This window comes from Lepidochelys kempii, chromosome 11, assembly GCF_965140265.1.
Source record: "Lepidochelys kempii isolate rLepKem1 chromosome 11, rLepKem1.hap2, whole genome shotgun sequence".
Classification (NCBI taxonomy): Eukaryota; Metazoa; Chordata; order Testudines; family Cheloniidae; genus Lepidochelys; species Lepidochelys kempii.
The window spans coordinates 60,482,179-60,503,737 of NC_133266.1; the positions used below are offsets into that span (position 1 = coordinate 60,482,179).

Consider the following 21,559-nt stretch of genomic DNA (forward strand, 5'->3'; position numbering starts at 1 on the left):
ATAATGGCCAATGTGCCCCAAACCAATCTTCGGAGAGACTGCTTGACATGGGCACTTATGTTTTTTATTACTGTTGTAGTCCATAGTCTGGAATCCTGGACCTGTATACAGTCTGAGAGCAGGATTTTTCTGGTATTGATGTGTATATGTGATTAAAAAGATTATTTGGATTCTCTGCATCGCCAATATTTTATGGTCCTGTTCATGGAGAGCTCAACGTAGTGCATACAGTACTTGTTTCATGTCATAAATTAACCACTTTATTTCAGATGATGTATAAAACACTTGCTACCGTTGGTATCTTTTCCTCCATATAGCTAAGTATTGTACAGTCAAAGCGCTGTTATCCATAAGCCAGCACTTTACCAGCCCGAAAGCTCTAGAAACCGGCATTTCTGATCGCTCCCACTACGAAACATGATTTTGGTAATTAATTGATCTTTAACTATTCATGGTAAATAGGCCCAATGGCCTGTGATGGGATGTTAGATGGGGTGGGATCTGAGTTACTACAAAAAATTCTTTCCTGGGTATATTTGGGGCCATATTTGGGGTCGGGAAGGAATTTTCCTCCACGGCAGCTTGGCAGAGGCCCTGGAGGTTTTTCGCTTCCTCTGTAACATGGGGCACGGGTCGCTTGCTGGAGGATTCTCTGCTCCTTTAAGTCTTTAAACCACAATTTGAGGACTTCAACTGGGAATTGGTCCTGCTTCGAGCAGGGGGTTGGACTAGATGACCTTCAGGGGTCCCTTCCAACCCTGATATTCTATGATTCTATGATTCAATAGCTCAGACACAGGTGAGAGGTTTATCGCAGGAGTGGGTGGGTGAGATTCTGTGGCCTGCGTTGTGCAGGAGGTCGGACTGGATGATCATAATGGTCCCTTCGGACCTTAATATCTATGACTCTTCATAGGGTTGCCAGGTGTCTGCTTTTCGACTGGCACGCCCGCTCGGAAAGAAACCCCGGTGGCTCCGGCCCGCCCCCTTAGCCCCTCTCCCGCCCCGCTGTGCCTGCGGCGTGTTCGCTATGTGCTGCCGGGGAACACCCAGGCTAAGGGCCAGCGTGCTGGCTGCCTCGATGGGATGGCTCCCTGGGACAGGCCCTTCCCTCTGGGAGACCGCCCTGACGCCCTGCCCGCCCGCGGAGCACATTCCTGCCAGGAGTCAAGATGGCGGCGGCGTCTCCTCCCGCCTGCGCCCCCACGAGCCCGGCGGGGCGGGAGCCGGCTGCGCTGGAATGTGGGCGGGGCGGTGAGGCCGGGCCCAGCCTCCTCCCTGCGCCCAGCCGAGCTGTGTCGGGCAGCGGCTTTAGCGGCTGCGCGCTGAGAGGAGCCGCTCCCAGGCTGGCCGCCCCCTGCGCCCGGGGTAAGCTACCGGGGTGGGGAGGAGAAGGGCCCGGCGGAGCCTAGACGTGAGAGCCGGGGGGGCTGACAGGCCGGAGGGGCGGATGGAAAGAGGAGGCGAGTGTCGGAGGGAGTCGGTCCCTCGCCCCCAGAGATCGCTGCCCCGGGGACACGGTGCGGGGAGTGGGGCTAGAGGCATTCAGAGCAGGGGGTCACCAGACATGGGGAGGGGGAGAGCGACGGGGAAGGAGGACGGGAGGGAGCCTGACAGAGAGCGGGGATGGTGGCACGGGTGGGAACTGCCAGAGGGGGAGGAAGCAGAGATTGGTGTTTGTGGCAAGGTCTCTGCCAGCTTGTCCTTTATCTGCTCTTATTAATTTGTAGTTCTCTGAAGTCTGTTCTTACCTTTGCAGCTGCGGTTGGAGGGGGAAACTCTTGGGCTGTGTGTGGCTACACTAGGAAGCAGTGCTGTGTTTTGGCCCTTAGACCTGGGAGCTGCAGGTTTCCTTCTTAATTTGCGTCTTTCACGAGAGAGCCTGACTTTGGGCATAGGGAGGGAGGGAGGGTTTTAACTTACTGATGTTCTGCCTTCTGGTTGCCTGTGTATTCTCAGGGAATAGAGGAAAAAAAACAACATAAACAGGCAACAAACTATTATTATTAATTTGTAAACTTAATATAGAAGTTTAATTTAACTTTTAGGATGATGGGAGGATTATAATAACTTGGAGTCTAGAAATAAGATGCACAGCATATACGATTTGTGTTTGGTTTTTTGTTTCATAATTTATTTATTTCTTTTCTGCAGGTCAATTATCCACATTAATATTGTTCGGCTTTTTTTTTTTGTCTCTACACCTCCAAGACTATTGTACTCTCTGCTGTGTAGCTTTATCCTGTTTTTTTCCTGTTTAACTCAGCTGCAAAACACAAGATCATGAAGGCTGTAAACCAAGTGGTTCCTTGTTAGAGATAATGTTACTGATAAGAGAAATAGAGATTGTCTCTACCTAGTTCTTGAGGTCTCCAGGGTTGTTTAAATATGGATTTATTTCCCACAACATAAGCTTGAAAGGTTTATTTTGACTCTCAGAGGTTAATACTGAAGTGCCATTGATGAAGAGGAGCTACTTGACAGTTGCCTTTGACGGGTTGAATTGTGCAGCATCTTTTACGCAGGAGGTACACGGAGACCCATTTGTTTTCATCCTTGACATTGTTTCCACCTGGGTTATGGCAGAATTCTGATACAAAAGCAAAAACACATGGGAGGAACAATTTGGAATATAAAGTGAGCATGGTAGGATCTTGAACACAAATTGTTGGAAAAGGAGAGAAGAGGAAGTGAAGGAATGGCATCCAGAGAAAGGCTGTATGAACTTTGGATGCTTTATTGTAACAAGGTAACTATTTTCTCATTTTTCTTTTTTTAGAAACTTTCTTTGCACACCTCAATAGCAGGAGGTATTAGTTTGCTTTGTTGTCCCATGAATGTTTATTTAATAGCTCTATGTGGATTCCAAAACAATTATATAACTCACCAAAAATTAAGATAAAATTATTTGTGACTTTAAATTTTCTTTTCTTTTTCTGTTTAATATATACTACACAAAACCTAACCCAAACAAACCCTGCATTAAAAGAACATTATTAAGGTTGCAAAGTCTAGCACTCAATTTTAGTTCCGGCAATCTTAACTTTTATCTGTGCAACCTTAATTTGGCACAATTCTGTATATTCAATATTATAGTCTTTATCCTATGATCACATAGTATTTCTCCCACAGGAGTTGTTTCATTCTGTGCACGGAATGGATGGTTCCTACTTAATTAGCAGCTGTGCAATATTTTGTTTTCTTCTCATTGTTCAACATGTGGCCCTAGGCCTCATTTACTTCTTGAAACCTTGATCTGAAGATAGAAAAGCCAGTGGTGCTCATCACTACAGTATCTAAGTGCTTCACAAACATTAATTAATTAATTTATTTTCAAAGCATCCTTGTGAAGTGAAGTGATAGTAGTGTTATCCCCATTATACTGAACATTATGTAGTGCTTCGTATGTTCAAAGCACAGATCTTGTTGACTTCAGTGGCAGCTGGGAGTGCACATCATTTCTGCAAATCAGAAGTTTCCACACAGGCGCACAGAGTAATTTTAAATGGGAAACATCTGAAAACATTAACATTGTCTATGAAGTGGTGAGGAATGGAGAGGGTGCACAGGCTGCACCACTGCCTATAGGATTGGTAGGTAATCAAGCTAAATTTCAGTGGTGAAGCTCCTACAAAGTTGGTCATGCCAGAGCACAGGACAAAGCTCATGGCAAAGATTTTAATGGGATGTGATCTGACTACATTTAAGGGCTTTAAAAACGGAGAGGGTCACCTTAAAAATCCTTTTGCCGTGTTATAGACAAGTAGGATAAAGAATGTAGGGTGGCAAAATATGGTCACAGCCATGCAGCCCAGTGCTCCGGCATTCTGTAACCAGTAGAGAAGCCTTTCCCCAATTAATTAAGTAATATAGTTCTGCCCAAGGAGGTTTCACTGTGTTTATTCTGAGCTTTCTTGCATTGTCTTTTCCCTTGTATAGACTCACATTTTCCCTTAATCTTTAGCCTGGTAGGTCAGTCACTGACTTGAAGGCAACATTGTCGTCTGTCAGCCAGCTATTAGGGATATGTCTACACCACGATCTTGAGGTGTGACTTTAGCTCGGGCAGACATATCTGCACTAGCAAGGGTAAAAATAGCAGTGTAGATGGCCACAGGCATCACAGACTTCAAGGTCGGCAATACAAGCATGAGTGACAGATATTGGGTACATACTTTTCCAAGAGACTGAGTGCTACCTTTGTATTATTTCAACCTATAAAGACCCTGCATATTGAGAATCTTAAGGCCATCCTAAAATTCTGATCTGCCGGTAACAGTGACAGGTGAGACTGCTGACCTCTTGGGCTTTTCCTTTATTTAAAAAAAAAAATAGGTTGTGCATAAACAGTCATTTAAAAAAAACCTGATGCTTGTGAGCACTAGATTTCTGCTTTATTTTCATAGAGTCCATCTGCATTACAATAACAATGCTAGTATACCGTGTTCCCTCTGTCTTGGTTAGCGATGTCTGTGCTGTAACATGTTTTTTCTATTATTGTTATAGTGTGTGTAAAGGGAATTGTAGATCTAAAATTTTACTGGTGTTTAAGCCTCGGGCCTGGACAGAAAGGTGTGGACTGATGACTGTTTTAATAAATGGTGAGTTAGTCTTAAAAAAAAAAAAAAAAAAAAAGCTAAAACACCATTATTTAAAAGCGTTCTTTTTCTCTGTATTGGAGGAATCCCCAGCAAAGGAGACCTGGCAAATTTCTGTCCCTTTTGCACAGTCTGCATGGAACAAAGGAGTGGATTTGGATAAGAAAATATGGCCCTAAGTGCCCATGGGGCACCAGTACAACAGTTCTCTACATAATCTAGTTATCACACCTCTGCTCCCACTGTTTAGGTATGGATCCTCAAATGCTGAGAGGTTAATGTGCTAACTCTCTTTTATATGCAGTACTTGCTTCTAGTACTTCATTCTTATGGGGTTGTCTCCCAATTAAATGCTCTTCAGACCTCAGAGTAATGTCTATGATAAATTCAATTAATTTGACTATTTCATCTGCTTATGGAAAAATAGAGGACTTGAGTATTCAGAGCTGTCAGTCTGGCAGTTTTCTCAAGGACTAAATAATTCATTTAAACAACCCTCTGTGCCCAGTGCTATAGCTAAATCTTTGTAGAATGAGTCCAGGTTAGATGCCACATTTGTAAACAAGCTGTCTTCATCCATTGGCACTCTTCTTGTCTCTTATCCTCATTATTATGGGAAATTAAAATGAACTTGACCTTGAGCTGAGGAAGTAACCCAACATGTCTTCTGCTTCTTTCATGGATATTTTCAGTGAAGGTTCCTTAGGGAAGATAATGTAGTTGTTGCCTATCTTATTTGGGGGCAAATATAATATGACTTCTGTCTGTTTCTGTAAATTGATTCTGAGCAAAACTTTTCATGCCACTTTTGCCTGCTTACTTTCAGAAGTCACCATCTGCCACTGGACATTTTAAAACAATCTACTGTCTCAGCAATCTGTACCAAAAGACAATGGAATGTACTGTAACTGACCTCCATATGAAATGTCCCAATGCAAAAGTGAGAGTTAGTGTACCTAACTCTCAGATAACTAATTCCGACCGTTAAACTTATAAACCCTTCTTTATATAAAACAATGATAAATTTTTGTGTAAAGTCTTATATGTATGTGTCTGTATAAAATATGGTGTGTTTGTAAACGGAATAAATGGATTTGTGATCAGACCAGCCTTTCGTATTGTGAGGCCAGGTTGAACCACGTAATTGAAATTGATTCGTTCAGACCAATGATATTGTAGTTCCGTTTCTAAAACAAACTTGGCTCTTGCAAAATTATATTGTTGTGGTAAGAGGTATGCAATTTAACCAGAATATAACCTTTTTTGACATTTAACTTTAAACCTTGTGAAACACGCTCCCCCCGCATATCAGCCTCACTTTAATTTGCATGGGTCTTCCTTGTTGCGTAATTGCTGATTTGACAACGTGATTTATGTCGCAAAATACTACATAAAAGAGCAATAATTTGATGTCAAATAAATAAGCATTCTACATACAGTCTGTGTATAAAGTAACAAAAACTAAATATTTAATTACTTAAAATAGTTGTATATTAGACTAGACTTTCTTGCCTCTACCTATATTCTTGGAGGATTTTGATTTATTTAAAGCAACAGAAGTATAAATGAACTATTTTTAAAAAAAATCAGCTTTCTCACAATTCATTTAATTAGAGGTGATATATCATAGACTTTAAGGCCAGAAAGGACCATCATGATTATCTGGTTTGACCTCCTGCACATTGCAGGCCACAGAACCTTACCCATTCACTTCTCTAATATGCTTAACCTCTGGCTGAATTACTTAAGTCCTTAAATCTTGATTTAAAGACTTCAAGCTACTGAGAATCCACCACTTACTCTAGTTCAAACAGCAAGTGACCTGTGACCTGTGCTGCAGAGAGAGAAAATGCACCAGGGTCTCTGCCAGTCTTACCTGGGGGAAAATTCCTTCCCAATTTCAAATATGGTGATGAGATAACCCTGAGCATGTGGCCAAGATCCACCAGCTGGACACCTGGGAAAAAATTTTCTGTAGTAATTGAGTCCTCCCCCACTAGTGTCCCATCTCCAACCGTTGGAGATATTTGCTAATAACAGGTTTCAGAGTAGCAGCTCTGTTAGTCTATATTCGCAAAAAGAAAAGGAGTACTTGTGGTACCTTAGAGACTAACAAATTTATTTGAGCATAAGCTTTTGTGAGCTACAGCTCACTTCATCGGAGTCGCAGATAGACCATATGCCATTGTAAGCAATCTCATCATACCATCCCTTCCATAAACTTAACAAGCTCAGTCTTATGAACTGTTAGATTTTTTGTCCTCACTGTCCTCTTGGGAGGCTGTTCCAGAAGTTCACTTCGCTGATGGTTAGACACCTTTCATCTAATTTCAAGACTAAACTTGTTTGATGGCCAGTTTATATCTGTTTGTTCTTGTGCCAATAGTGGCCCTTAATTTAAACAATTCCTCTCCCTCCTTGGTGTTTATCCCTCTGATGTATTTATAGACAGCAATTATATCTCCTGATAGCCTTCATTTGGTTGAGACTGAAGAAGCTTGGCTTCTCTTGTAAGGTAGGTTCTCAGTTCCTCTGATCATGCTAGTAGTCATTCTCTGCACCTGTTCCAGTTTGATTATATCTTAAACATTAGTAACCAGAAATGCACACAGTATTGCAGATGAGGTCTCACCAGTGCCGTGTATAAAAACATTTTTCTATCTCTACTGGATAGGCTCTTTGTCAGGCTGAGAGAGAGCGACTTGTGAATACTCTTTCTTTTGAAGTTATCTGTGACCATGAGTGGGTGAAACTTACCTTGTTCTTCTCCTAGCTACAGTGTTACTAATGAAACATTAAAACAAAATTAGTACTTCACAGACATTTAGAGAAGTCGTTCTTGAATTCTAGAAACATATGACAAAGTGTCACAGTTCACTTCTTAAAGAGATTTAAACAAATAATCATTCATGTAGCTGTTTGAATGAATATAAAATGATTGTATTGTAACGAGCAGGCTAATATGTGTTTTGTGCCCCTGCCCTCTACTATATGAATCTGAACCATTTAATTAGGTCACAGTAGTCCCAACATTGGGACAAAGTTAATGGGAATTTTTCTTTGGTCAGGTGGCAGAAACCTTTGCTTTTGAAAGTCTGTCCCCATTGTTAATATTAAATTCCAAGTGTTCTTACTGTGCAGTATAATGACAACACTGTGAAATTCCTAGATGGTCACAGATTTGGTATGGCCTTATTAATTGATAAATATTGTTCTTTACAAGTTAATAAGGAATATCCAACTCAAAGGACAAAAAAAATTTAAACTTGAAAATGATTTAGAATCAAATGTTGAAGAAACTAGAAGAATAATCACTGAATCTTAAGGCATCACATACCATGAAACTGGGGTCAAATGTGCAAAAGCTCAAGAATATCAGAGCAACTGGGATATAACTGCGTAAAGATTGGGTTAATGTATGATTAAACTCTTGTACTGTAAAATATTAAACTTGGTCCTCCACATAAAACCTTGCTGGTGCAGTTGCTTAGAGTAATACAAGACTGACTCAAATAACAAGAATGACAAATTAAATAGCCCAATTAATTTTGTATGGAACAAAAAAAAAAGATATTGTAAGGAATGCTAGCCAACAGTCTATTAATTTACAGTGTTGCTTTATGGGTGAACTAAAATTTTGTCAGTAGGCATTGTTAAAATGGTTATGAATTTCAGAAAGACGAACAGCCACTTTAGGTAGCAAGCTGTTCCTGTTGCAAGAAACAGGACACAAGGGGAAGAAGTTATCCCTTTGTAAAACAAAATGAAACAAACACCTACTAATGACAAAAATGAAAAGCTGCCTAAAAGATCCAACCAATAAAACTTTAGTCAACCTTTTAAAAAAAAATACAGTAGCAAACATGCAAAAGTGTGGGGAAGGAAGTTTAAACCTGATTTCCATCCTCATACAAACAATATTCAATTTTAGCATCTCAGTATGGGTTGAGACCTCTTAGTGTTATTGCAATATGAACATATAATAATGTATTATTCCCACCCTCTGTCTAAAAGAGATTTTCAATAACTCCTATGTGATTTATGAGCCTAAATCCTATTGATTTTATGTACTTTTTTGAAAACTTTACACAAAGAACAATTGAAGAGATATGAACAAAGTCACTGCAATGTAGACTCCTGACATATGTATGAGCGGGTGATAAATAAACATCACATAGTTAACACTATTCTTCTTGTACACCAGTAAGAGCTAATAAAATTAAGGCAGATAATAAGTCAATTCGCTACGAAAAGGTAAATAATGTAATTTCAGGTAGCTAACCACCCTTAAAGCCAGACTATTTAGGATTTAAATTATAAGGTTGAAAAAAAGAACAAAATATTTTTGAGGACATGTTCAAAAATTTTGGACAGAAACAAACAATGGATGAGGTTGATTGCAATGAGACTCCAATGGAGTTTTATTTTAAAATAATGTTCACAAGAAAATGCTCAAGAGCGTGTGGAAGTATCCCATAAAACATTTTAAAACTAGCAATGGGAAATGAAAGGCAGATGTTACTGGGGAAAAAAAATTGAAAAGGGGGCGGGCAGATAGTCACACACGTTGGCAATAAGGTCAGAAACATCTATAGAATCCAAAGAGAAGATTAAGGATTCGTAGTCTGAGTCTCCTTTTAGAATTATCACAATATAGGACACATGATATTTGTCATCCCCATAAGAAAAAGCTATAAATTTGAGTGAAAGTTGGTGGGAAGAATATAGGATGAGACGAGGAATAAAAAGAAATAATAAAAGAATTATTTTGTCCAGAAGCATCAATCAAAGATTAAAGAGAGATCCTGGCTTCTGTGAAAGAGTAATTGAAACTTTATGTGGACAAGAATACAAGCCTAGCCTAAACTTTTTCCAGTGACCACAACTCCAAAAATAGCTGTTTTATAGTACAACACTTAACACATCTGGTTACTGTAGGTGCAGACGCATAGGCGGTGTTGGTAGCACCACCGATAGTTAAGCTTGCCCAGTGCTTCTAATTAAAAGTCCCAGCTTTCAGTTGATTATAACTTTGCCAAACTTTAACTATTTGGGCTGAAACTTTTCAGTTAGGTGCCTGCCTCAGGCTGAACTTTGTTGGAAAGTTTCAGCTAAAATGTTTTTAAGTGGTATTCTTTGTAGTGGTATTTCTTTTTACTTGCTTTATTGAGACTGTAAGTTGTCTTACGTTTTGTTGAAATTCCATGTTAATAAAAAAAATTAATTCTAAAAGTGGACCAGAATGTTTGTATGAATTTTTTAAAAATACAGGTCACTAAATATTAAACCCAAGTGTCTTGACATGCAAGTCAAAACAGACCTAGTTCAAGATCTGGGCTTAGACTGTCAGGGTGGTTTGGTGTTTTGTTTTGTTTTTCTCCTTCAGCTGATATTAATAGCCACCTTTAGCTGCTGTTCCTTTCAAACTTGGACAGATATTACTTGTAATACTGTAGCATGTGGAAGCCATTGTAATATTTTTATATTTCAGCTGAGATGAAGAATGGAAAGTTTTGAAAAGGTTTTAAAATAAGTTTGTGCCCTCTAACACATGTCAAAATGAAGGCCACAGAAGGGTCTTACAATGAGACAGTTTTTTTGTCTTTTTAAATTTTTTTCCTTAACCCCTCCACCCCTCCCCACAAAAACAGATCCCATGATAAAAGAAAATACCCAAAACCGTTTTAAAGACTTATCATAAAGTTCTTCTTTAGATAGACAAGTTCAATTAGAATGAAAGCTATTCGTTGTAGGAGGTGAATTAAGCGCAGTTTCATATTTAATGCTCTATTTCTATTAATTTTTGTTAGTGTTGTCTGAATTGTTTTAATAATTTAAAAATAACTCAGGGGAAAATAGTTGCTGCTCTGCTTTTGTGGTAAGGTCACCAGGAATGAAATACAGGGAAGAGCTTCTTGGCTGTGCAAACTGAAGTCAACTTTGGAAGACTTGAATGACTGAAAAAAGATGCTCAAATAAATTGGTTCGTCTCTAAGGTGCCACAAGTCCTCCTTTTCTTTTTGTGGATACAGACTAACACGGCTGCTACTCTGAAACCTGGAAGAAGATGCACATACTGTTTAACTTCACCCAGGCTTAGTGTTTTGTGACTGCAAGCTAAATTTAACGACTTCAAACAAGTGTCTTGTCAGACAAGTCTGACATGCATTCTGAATTGCCATGCTGGGGATTTTTGCCTTTAGAGCATGGAATGTTAACACTGAAAGTAGCCCCAGGCAGATCTAGCTTTTGTTTATAGCACTCGGTACTTCCTGTATATAACTATAAAAATTGTACCAAACTTTGTTCTTCTAATTCCATCTTGAAGTTTGATGGAAGCACAGTGAAACCTCTTCTTTGTTTTTCTTGCAAGTTTCATGAGGTGATCACGGAAATCTAAGTATAGTTAAACCTAAAAGCAATTGATTTATGAATAAATGAAAACCTGGAAGAGTTTTCAAGGGACATTGCCAATTTGAAACCAGGGTAAATTTTTCAGAGGTGACTTGAGCCTAAGTCCCTCAATCCCCACTGACTTTCAGTGAGATTTAGGAGCCTTGAAAATGAGACTTAGGGTTCTGTGTCACTTAGGTCCTTTTAAAATTTTTACACCTAGTCAATTTAACAAAATAAATCAAAAGTAACTTGATGCTACTTCCTTCACCATTTAAAAAAAACCCTATTCCTAATGCAAAAATTTCATTTTCCTGTTGGTATTCAACTTAATTCAAATGTTAACACTGGATTGCATTTGGTTTTTCATATTGTTGCTTCTGAAAGTTGTCGTGTCCTTCAAGAGAGCATAACCTGATAATTCTAGCTACTTTGTCCTTTGTTTTGGATTTGTGTTTATAAGCCCTGGTCTACCCTAGGACTTTAGGTTGAATTTAGCAGCTTTAAATCGATGTAAACCTGCACCTGTCCACACGATGAAGCCCTTTATTTCGACTTAAAGGGCTCTTAAAATCGATTTCCTTACTCCACCCCTGACAAGTGGATTAGCGCTTAAATCGGCCTTGCTGGGTCGAATTTGGGGTACTGTGGACACAATTTGACGGTATTGGCCTCCGGGAGCTATCCCAGAGTGCTCCATTGTGACTGCTCTGGACAGCACTCTCAACTCAGATGCAGATTGTTTGCCTTTGCTCTGACGCAGGAAGGGGCGACTGACGACAGGGCTTACAGGGTTGGCTTACAGGGAGCTAAAATCAACAAAGGGGGTGGCTTTACATCAAGGAGTATTTCAGGCAGGACTTCACGGAGGGTTCCAATAAGAAATGGTGCACCTAAATTATTGTTCTTATTGGAACAAGGAGGTTAGTCTGGCCTCTGATTGATACATGGCTAGATTTACTTCGCTGCACCTTCTCTGTGAGTGACTGCAGTGTGACCTAGAGGAATGAGTCCCCTAGACGGGGGGCGGGTTTGCAAATGAGTACAAAACAGATCTGGTCTATTTCTTGTTTTGATACATTCCATGTATCTTTTACATCTTTGGCTGGCAGCAGACGGTGCAGAAGGACTGCATGCCATCCACATCTCATGGCTGCTCGGCAGAAGATGGTACAATAGGACTGCTAGCCATCCTCCCCTCTTGCCTGCCCGGCAGAAGATGTTGCAATAGGACTGCTAGCAATCCGTATCACCTGCCTGCTCACCATAAGATGGTTCAATAGGACTGAGTGCAGGACTAAAGAGAATGACTTGATCAAGTCGCTCCAAATTTAGTCCCTGTGCCCATGTCTGTCCAGGCGCTCCTGATCGACTTCACACAGGCGACCAGGAGCACCTCGGACATGACGATGACTGCTACCAGTCCTATTGCATCGTCTGCTGCCACAAGGCAATGGGTTGCTGCTACTGTGTAGCAATGCAGTACCGTGTTTGCCAGCACCCAGGAGACATACGGTGACAGTGAGCTGAGCGGGCTCCATGCTTGCCATGGTATGGCGTCTGCACAGGTAACTCAGGAAAAAAGGCGCGCAACGATTGTCTGCCCTTGCTTTCACGGAGGGAGGGAGGGAACGGGGGCCTGACACTATGTACCCAGAACCACCTGCGACAATGTTTTAGCCCCATCAGGCATTGGGATCTCAACCCAGAATTCCAATGGGCAGCGGAGACTGCGGGAACTGTGGGATAGCTACCCACAGTGCAACGCTCCGGAAGTCGACTCTAGCCTTGGTACTGTGGAAGCGCTCCGCCGAGTTAATGCACTTAGAGCATTTTCTGTGGGGACACACACACTCGAATATAAAAAACCGATTTCTAAAAAAAGACTTCTATAAATTCGACCTAATTTCGTAGTGTAGACATACCCTAAGATTTCATCATTGAAAGCTTACTTTCCTATTGCATTATTTACTGAGTTTAAAGACTGCCTTGCTAGACCTAGAATTTCCCTGCAAATCTAGTATAATAGAATACATTTACTATTTGTACAGAAGTATTTGCTCACAGAATGTAACTTTATATAAGGCAGTCTAACACGCTGGCTAACCTGCTTTATTTTGAAGCTGATTTCTGAAGTAATGGAATGATTGCTGTGGTAAAATACACAATTGACTTCTAAAGTGCCCTGTAAGAATCACTATACTGTATGTTCTGGCAACATTTCTTTTTAAACTATAGCTAGCTGTGAATATTATTACTCCATTAGGAGACTGTGTTATAAAATGGAGGTTTAATGTATGCTATTTTGGTGGGGAATAAAAATATTTGAAAGGCAAGAACAGGGAAACATTTTCCTTTCCAGATTATCTGAGATATCTTTTGCTTTAGCTGACTTGCATTTTTTTTCAAGATGAGTGAATAATGTTGCCATAGTAGCTGTAAATGCTACTGGCCAAATTCTAATCTTCTTTATCCCTGTGCAAACCCATTGAGCTCAAAAGCCTAGAATTAGGGGTCCTAAGTATTTGTGGTTCATTTCTTGATCATTGTGTAAAGAGCTTAGCATGTTTTTGAACCCACTTTTGCTTCCACAACAAGTGAAACATTTTATAATTGTCTTGCTAAAAACTTAGGTAGATAGATAATTATTTAACTTCCACTTTCTAATTTAACCTCTTGGAATTCTGAGCCTTAAAATAACACTGTAGATGTCTTGAAACTCCTAACAGATATGGAGATATATATTAAATGACATGGAGGAATTTTTGAAACCTATCCTGCAAACGATGTGAGATAGTTTTCTTGGTGGTCAATTAGTTGTTTTAGGCCATAGACTTGTGGATTTGAATGCCAAAGATACAAAGAGCTGAGTTTTTTTTTCTTATAAAAATAAATAAATAATATTAATCACAAAAAACTTTGCTAAAACTCTTATTTTTGTAGAAGGTTGACCTACTTTGTAGTCTCATCAATTGAACAGTAGTAAGAATAGTAATAAATAAAATAGTGAAGTCTGACCAAGTTACAGCTCCTCCATTCCCCCACCTCCACAGTGCAAATCAAATTCCCTTCTTTCGATTTCATTTCAGAGTTAAAGCATGCCTACATTCGTTGAGAAAACTAGTACAAGGACATTGGTTTGTACACAGTGATTTGTATTGTTTCTCCTTGTGATGCTATAGTATACCACCGCATAGTTTTTTGTCAGGAGAGTGTGGTGCATCTCCACATAGCAGCATTAAATTTATTTATAATGGTTGCCTGAATTATAGATCTAGGCCAACTCCAGATTTCTGCTTGCAAGATGATGTCAGCAAAGTTTAAGTATGGAATGAAAGATTAGTCTTATTCCATGGCATCTACCACTGTTGCTGTTAGCAGAGCCTTTGGGTAACTTTCAGATGTGAGACACTATATTGTGGGGGGGCTGAACCAGTGGAGGGCAATACTTGTTTTCTTGTCTGTAGCAGACGGGGGATGGCTAACCATGTGATTGTATTGAATTAATTGTACTTGAGCCAAAGATCTTGTCCCAAGTGGCTCAAACATTTGGCTCAATTGTACTTGAGCCAAAGATCTTGTCCCAAGTGGCTCAACCCTAGTAAACCTGCGTTTTTCTCCCAAAACCGCAATCTGAGAGATTCCATGTCTTTTCTGAAATCACCATAGCTAACCTGCCTTAAAATTTCTGAATTCGCCATGAAGTTCCCGGTCAGATTTTTCCGCTTGCATGGCTATAAGCAGACTAGAGATTGGAATGCATTTCTGCTGTTCTTGCACAAACCTCGTGTACACCGCAGAATCAAGGTCGGCATCATTCGTTAAACGTGCTCGTTTTCTTTGAAGGCCATGCTCTTCATCCAGGTTATGAATGTAAGTTCCGAGCTTGTCAGCATTCTTTAGCCATCCACGAAAGGTGGACTTGTTAATGCCAATATCGCGGCTAATCTTTGCCTGAGTTTCGCCATTTCTAGGTAATTCGATAACGTCCAATTTCTCCTGCACCGAGTAAGCCTTCCTTTTGCCCAACATTTCTGACATCTTTCTAAAGATAAATACGGTACTGTACCTGTAAATTTTTATTACATTACATTTGTATGGTGTTCTAGGCCTACAGCAATCGTCTTAGGGCTTGTTTACGCTTCTGTGCTGGGTCGATCTAAGGTATGCAACTTCAGTTACGTGAATAGTTGATGCTCTCCCGTCGACTGCGCTTGCGTTCCTTGTTCTGGGGGCATACTAGAATCGACAGGAGAGCGCTCAGTGGTCTATTTATTGCGTCTGTACTCAAAAAATTGTACTGTACTTAAATTTGGGATCGATGGCCGTGACCGTGTTATATCTGAATTCGCATTATATAGAGGCGCGTTATAGCGAGGGTCCGGTGTAATATCACTTCGGTAATTTGACTTTACGTTTCAAAAAGAGCTTATTGATTCCAAGCAAAACAGCAGTGCCTTCAGTAGGAAAGTAAATAGATCCAGTTTCTGTGCTAGCAGTGAGCATTATTGTAGTTATAGGCTAAGCAAATTAAAGAACACATTCATAGCTATAAACATATGGATTTCCATTTGTAAAGTATCACTCTGTCCCTCCTAACCAAGATGATACTCTAGTAATTACTGAAATAATGGCTCCCTTTTTCCCTCTTTTCTGTTTGTTGAAGTCTTTACATGCCTGTGACTGTCAATCCACGTGTTTGCTGAAAATGATTTGCTGTAGGGTTATTAGAGAATAAATGACTACAGCTTCTATATTTAAAAATTTTGAAACCATATCAAGAAAAGTAAATCTGATATTTTAATAATAGTTTAATCTGAAGCCAGCAACATTTAAAAAACATTTTATGCTATTTTTAGACACTTCTTTTTGGATTTTCTTTCTGAATTCCTGTCCACCATTTACTTTTGGTTGTCTGTGTATTCAACTTCTCAAGCCAACAGCTGGCTGCCCTGGTCCCATCTAGGAGAGATGGATACCACAATGGATTGATTTAAATCATCAATTTTAATCATAATTTTAATCAGAAAGCAGGTTTGAAACCTTGATTTAAAAATTGATTTTAATTTTGTTTTGCATTTGTAATTTTTATTTATTTTTCTAAAGAGAGGTTCATTCTCATTGGTTAGTATATCCATTTAAAAGATGTAGCTTTGCAAAGAAATATGGATTTACACTGTTTGGTAGTTTTTGCTAATCAGGAAGATACACTATGTTTATATACATGTATCCAAGCAATTGTATAGCTTAATTTACGTTTATTCAGGTTCTTAATTTTTACTATCATGTTAGAAAATGGAGAAAACCTGGATTTGTGCTGGAAATGGCCCAACTTGATTATCATACACATTGTAAGGAGAGTGATCACTTTAGATAAGCTATTACCAGCAGGAGAGTGGGGTGGGAGGAGGTATTTTTTCATGCTTTGTGTGTATATAAAAAGATCTTCTACGCTTTCCACAGTATGCATCCGATGAAGTGAGCTGTAGCTCACGAAAGCTTATGCTCAAATAAATTGGTTAGTCGCTAAGGTGCCACAAGTACTCCTTTTCTTAATGAGGCATTTCTTATTTAATAGATTTTTTTTTTTTACTCATTTGTGTCAAGCTGCTTTTGGATGGAAATTGGAATTCAATTAAAAATACATAAAAACAGGCTGTGTGTGCAGAAAATTTCTTCTGCACAAATTTTTGTGCATGCGGTGTGTTTCCGTGTGTGCGGGGTTTAGGATCTGTGTGCACGTGCACAGCTTATAGGGAACAGTGCCTGAGAGTGTTTAGCTAGAAAAGAGAAAGTGAGATTGGGAGGGAGGGAGGGAGAAGGGGGATAAGAAGAGCCAAAGAGATTGGAAAAGCTTAAATGGGAAGGAAGAACAAAATGCAATGCAAGGAGAAAGCAGAAGGAGAGGGAAGGAAAGAGAGAAGAACAGGCACTGGGGAGGAGGGAAAGATCTGTCTATATATCATAGCACTGCACCTTAAATCAAATTGTGGCCTCCTTCAGGGCACTCCATTCAGGTCTCAGGCCCCTAGTCATCACCTGTTTCAGAGTGGAAGCCTGTGTTTCTCTCCCTCCAGACCCAGGGATTTAGGCTGGAATTCCTTCTGCAATTCACTGTGGTCATTTTAGCACGTCTGAGTTTAGTTCAGGACCTTCCATCCTATTCTCTCCCGGGGCAGTGACAGGGTTAACTAGTGACCAGCCAGCCTTCAAAGTGACCAGCTTTTGTTCTGAATAAATACATTTTCTCTATAAAACAGAGTATCTTGAAAATGATTAACAGTTTATGTGCCTGCCTGTTTTAGGAGGTGTCACCCATCTGGTAGGGGTTTGGGATTAGAAAGAGGTGTCCATACTACAAGTGTTACTTATGGAGAAAGGCTTTCTCAACAAGGAAGCCTTTGCAGCCTTTCCTACAGATGGTCATACTGGATTTGCCCGATCGCCTCTGGTAGATTATTCCATAGCTGTATCCCATTGACTAAGAATGTTTTGTCTCCCACTTTACATGCTTTTCCTGAGCTTTTTGATCTGCGTTGTCTCAGAGAAGTGCAGCTGTCGCAAAAATGGAATAGAGTATGGGAAAAGCAAAAAAGGCAGAACAAAAATAAGTTGAATGCCAAAATTTTATGATAAATAATATGTGAATGTTTGAATTTACACTATGTGTATGTTTAGATATTGCGAAAGCATCCCTGCCAGGGAAGGCTTATCTCTGGTTCATCAGTTTACTTTTGAAAAATCAAACTTTTTGCCCTTTGAAATGAGTGTTCACCAAATGACAGAGATTCTGACAAACTTTCCCAGGGGACGCTACTTCCAACGTTTCTGCCAAGGTTACCTCCCTCTTTCCCTCTGCAAACTACTCACTTTGAACCCTGCAGTGTAAGGGAGGAATGTAGAGGAAGATAGGAATGTATTGGGGGTGGGGTGGGGGGTGGAGCTTTAGTGACATCGCCCACTGAAATGCCAGCAACCCTTAAAACTGCCCTTAGTGGTGCCCTGAGAATGGAATTTGGCCTCTAGTCAAGAGAGAGTGAATGTAACTAATATGCTCTAACGAGACGAACAAGTTTTTGTTTCTCTGCTAGTCCCAGGTCTACTTCTTTCCATACTGGTGTGCAGGTAGTGACTAATTTGTAAATTGCACATGAATGAATCTTTTTAAAAGACAAACAAACTAGCCAAAGGCTCCTGTTTTTCTGGGAGTGAGTCACCATTCAGTATTGGTATATAGTGTGTTTTTTGTTTTTTGTTGTTTTTTACTTTACTTTAGAATAGGCTACCAATGAGTCTTTAATGCCTTTACACAACAAACTTTTTGTCCATAAGACACTGAAACTAATTTACTAACGTGTCAACCAGTCGTTCTATGATCACTTGGTCTTTCCCCTCACCCTCTGTCTTGTCTATTTAGATTATGAGGTCTTCGCAGCAGGGATGATTTTAGTATTTATACAGCACCCAGCACAATTCTGAGAGTTGTCTTTTGCTGTGCTATCATAATATGAGGAACAAAAAATAATTCCTGTTCAGGTTGACCCCCTTATTACCTGGAGATGAAGTACCACTTTGAAAAATATGGAAAAGTATATTTTTAATAGAGATCACTCCCCAATGTAGTGGTCATGGTATGAAGTTATATACAGTGCACATGTTATACATTTTTTTTATTCCATATACGATTCTTTGCATAGTTATTGCTGGAATACAGGACAAATTGAGTCGATACAGGAAGTGGGATATGGGGCAAAAAAAAGTTACATTCCTTAAAACAAGAATCTAGTGTCATCCTAATTAACTCTAGTGCAAAATACAGAGCATTTTATCTAAATCTCTTTAGTAAGGATATGTTGATTTAAAAAAAATTAGCATCTTTTAGGAAGCTGACAACCACTGGTGAGTATTTGAGGCTTGTTGTAGATTGTCTAAAATATTTTGTTTGATACCAGGAAGCAGAGAAGTACTAAAATGGACATGTAACCAATTGGAAAGAGCTCAACTTGGTTGAGAATTTCTAATGAAAGTCTCTTGGTTTGGGACTAAAATTTAATTTTCCCCATCAAATTTAATTTTCCCCATTACTTTTTTTAAGTAATATTTTTAAATGTTTTCTTTATTGTGAACAATACCGTTTCTCATACAGTTATGTTTACTGATGACCTACAGAACAATTTTTCTTAATGTGTTCCTTTCACTTTACAGAAAGACCCAGATTATTTGCAGCTTTGGCTGGACAGTTTTGTTTCTAGCTATGAACAGTTTCTGGATGTGGACTTCGAGAAGCTTCCTACTAGGTATGTAGAAATACAGATCTGCTCATCTTGTGTTTGATATCTGGAGAGAACCTGTCTGGGCTCCAAATCCTGTTTAAAATATATATAATAAAATTGTTTGTTCCACGCCAGTATTTCTTGACTGGCACTCCCAGTCCCGTTCTGTAAAGGTCAAATTTGGGTTGCTAATGATAAAACTAGGTAAACAGTATTTGCATCAAACTAGGAAATGGCATCAACATAAATTTGTTTTTGTTAGCAGAAATTTACTTATTACAGCTCTTTGTATGTTGTTGAAATAAGTACTCTGCAGAAAACCTGGTGTGTGAAATAATATTTTGATGGCTTAAAAGAATATATAAGGGAAAGATCTGGATAGTAGATATAATTTTGCAATTTAATCTCTGGGATTATTTTAATATTAAGCATGAGCTAAAATTCTAAATTTGTCTAATATAGTTGAAAATATGTAAAAATAAGCTGCTTCTTTACTTGTATGCTGAGACCTTGGTTCAGGCTTTTGTACGTTGTCCTGCAACAGCAGTGTTACTAGCCCGAAGCATTGAAAAATCATGAGATTTTAAAATATAACAAATGTTTGTTTCTTTTATGCCTTCTGGTTTTTGAGCCTTCAGGGCTCATGTTCTCAAACTTTTCTTCACAGCCATGAGGGCTAGAATTTTTTTTTTTTTTGAAAGTTTTAGGAACTAGGGCTTTTAAGAAAAACCAAATACTGTGATACTCGGGGTGGGAATCATGAGAGTTGGCCATAGTGCTATAGCTGATATTACACTGTCTTAGGTGCTAGTGATTAATGCAGAGAATGAAGCTCCCTGTACTATGGTTCTGGTCCCAAATCCATTACAATCAATGTTGGATCAGGTTTTATTTAAGTATTAGCAATGTCCACAATTGTTGCAAGGAAACATTGAACCCTGAAATTGGGTCCTAGCAGATTAAAAGTGTACTTTTTCTTAGCTATGTGTAATAATACTTTTCTCAGTGAATATAATATATTCATATAGAATTGATTATATCCAATTTATAACAAAAACTAAAAATGTTCTGTTTTGTACTGCATAGTCTGTCAGTTTAGCTTTGGTGTGGCAAAGATGTGTCCCCATAAGGTTGTATTTTTTGCCTAGAAAGTGTATAACTTCTAAATTGTCATTCTATAACATATAGTTTAGTATGAGAAATGTTAACAGTGGAATAACTGGACTAAATTAGAAATGTTTGGAAGTGTGCATGAACTACATAATTGTTTTTATTTTTTCAGTAGCCACATGGCAGAAGATTAAAAGGAAAAAACATAAACATATGGATAAACTGTGCAAAACAATGATAGTGTGCAGAGTGATAGTTTCAAGAGCTCAATATAAAATCTGGTATTTTGCTGTGATTAATGACAGGATTAGTGTTGTGACCTAAAAGAGTAGGATTGTATAGGATTGGACTCATTTTGTAACAGATGTAGAAAGAAAATGTCTAGGCAAAATAAGGGAGAGGGCAGGTGACTATTGTGTTTTGATGGCCAGAAATAAATATCCTACTATGAGACAGTTTATGTTCATTTTAACAATAAATCGCTGTTTCTGTCCCTGTTTGCGCTTAGATATAATCACACTTAGTGACATCCTTCTGGATTTATTTTGTCATACATTATAAAATGTTGTAACTTTAATGGTGCAAAAAGAAAAGGAGTACTTGTGGCACCTTAGAGACTAACACATTTATTTGAGCATAAACTTTCGTGAGCTACAGCTCACTTCATCGGATGCAGTGAGCTGTAGCTCACGAAAGCTTATGCTCAAATAAATGTATTAGTCTCTAAGGTGCCACAAGTACTCCTTTTCTTTTTGCGGATACAGACTAACATGGCTGCTACTCTGAAACCTGTTTGGTGCAGTATTTCAAAGAGAAGAAATACAAAAGAATCAAACAAATAGTTCAAAATAAATATGGAGATATCACTTTATAATCTGCACATTACACCATGACATTCTCTTGTACCAAAGCTAATCTCTAATGTGTGTCCTAGAGTTGCTTCCCCTTTGTACATTTTAATAAAAAGCTAATTCTCCCTTCGATCCTGGAAGTGGTTGTGTTCTGCAAGCTGAAATGAGGAATTGTTGAGGGAGGGAAAGACACTATGTGTACTTTCATCTGATAGGATCTCAAAATGCTTTACAGCTACTGCATATGCATGCAGCACTTGATAGACATTTCTGAGTGAAAGGCAGCTGGGAACGAGTGTTGCAGAACAGGGCAGGGAGAGGAAATTTTGAACAA

The 21,559-nt window shown here is 39.1% G+C and overlaps 1 protein-coding gene across 6 annotated transcripts in view; it reads left to right on the forward strand.

Moving 5' to 3' along the window:
- The first annotated feature begins 1,186 nt into the window (after positions 1-1,186).
- NBEAL1 (neurobeachin like 1) overlaps positions 1,187-21,559 on the forward strand; it is a 126,781-nt gene continuing 106,408 nt past the window's right edge. For 2 of the 6 annotated variants that reach the window (XM_073306474.1, XM_073306479.1), the window contains exons 1-3: positions 1,189-1,368; positions 2,155-2,749; positions 19,197-19,288. In XM_073306474.1, coding sequence (XP_073162575.1) covers positions 2,699-2,749; positions 19,197-19,288 — 143 coding nt within the window. In that variant the 5' untranslated portion in view covers positions 1,189-1,368; positions 2,155-2,698. The other 4 variants (XM_073306480.1, XM_073306478.1, XM_073306475.1 and 1 more) reach the window with 4 other exon arrangements.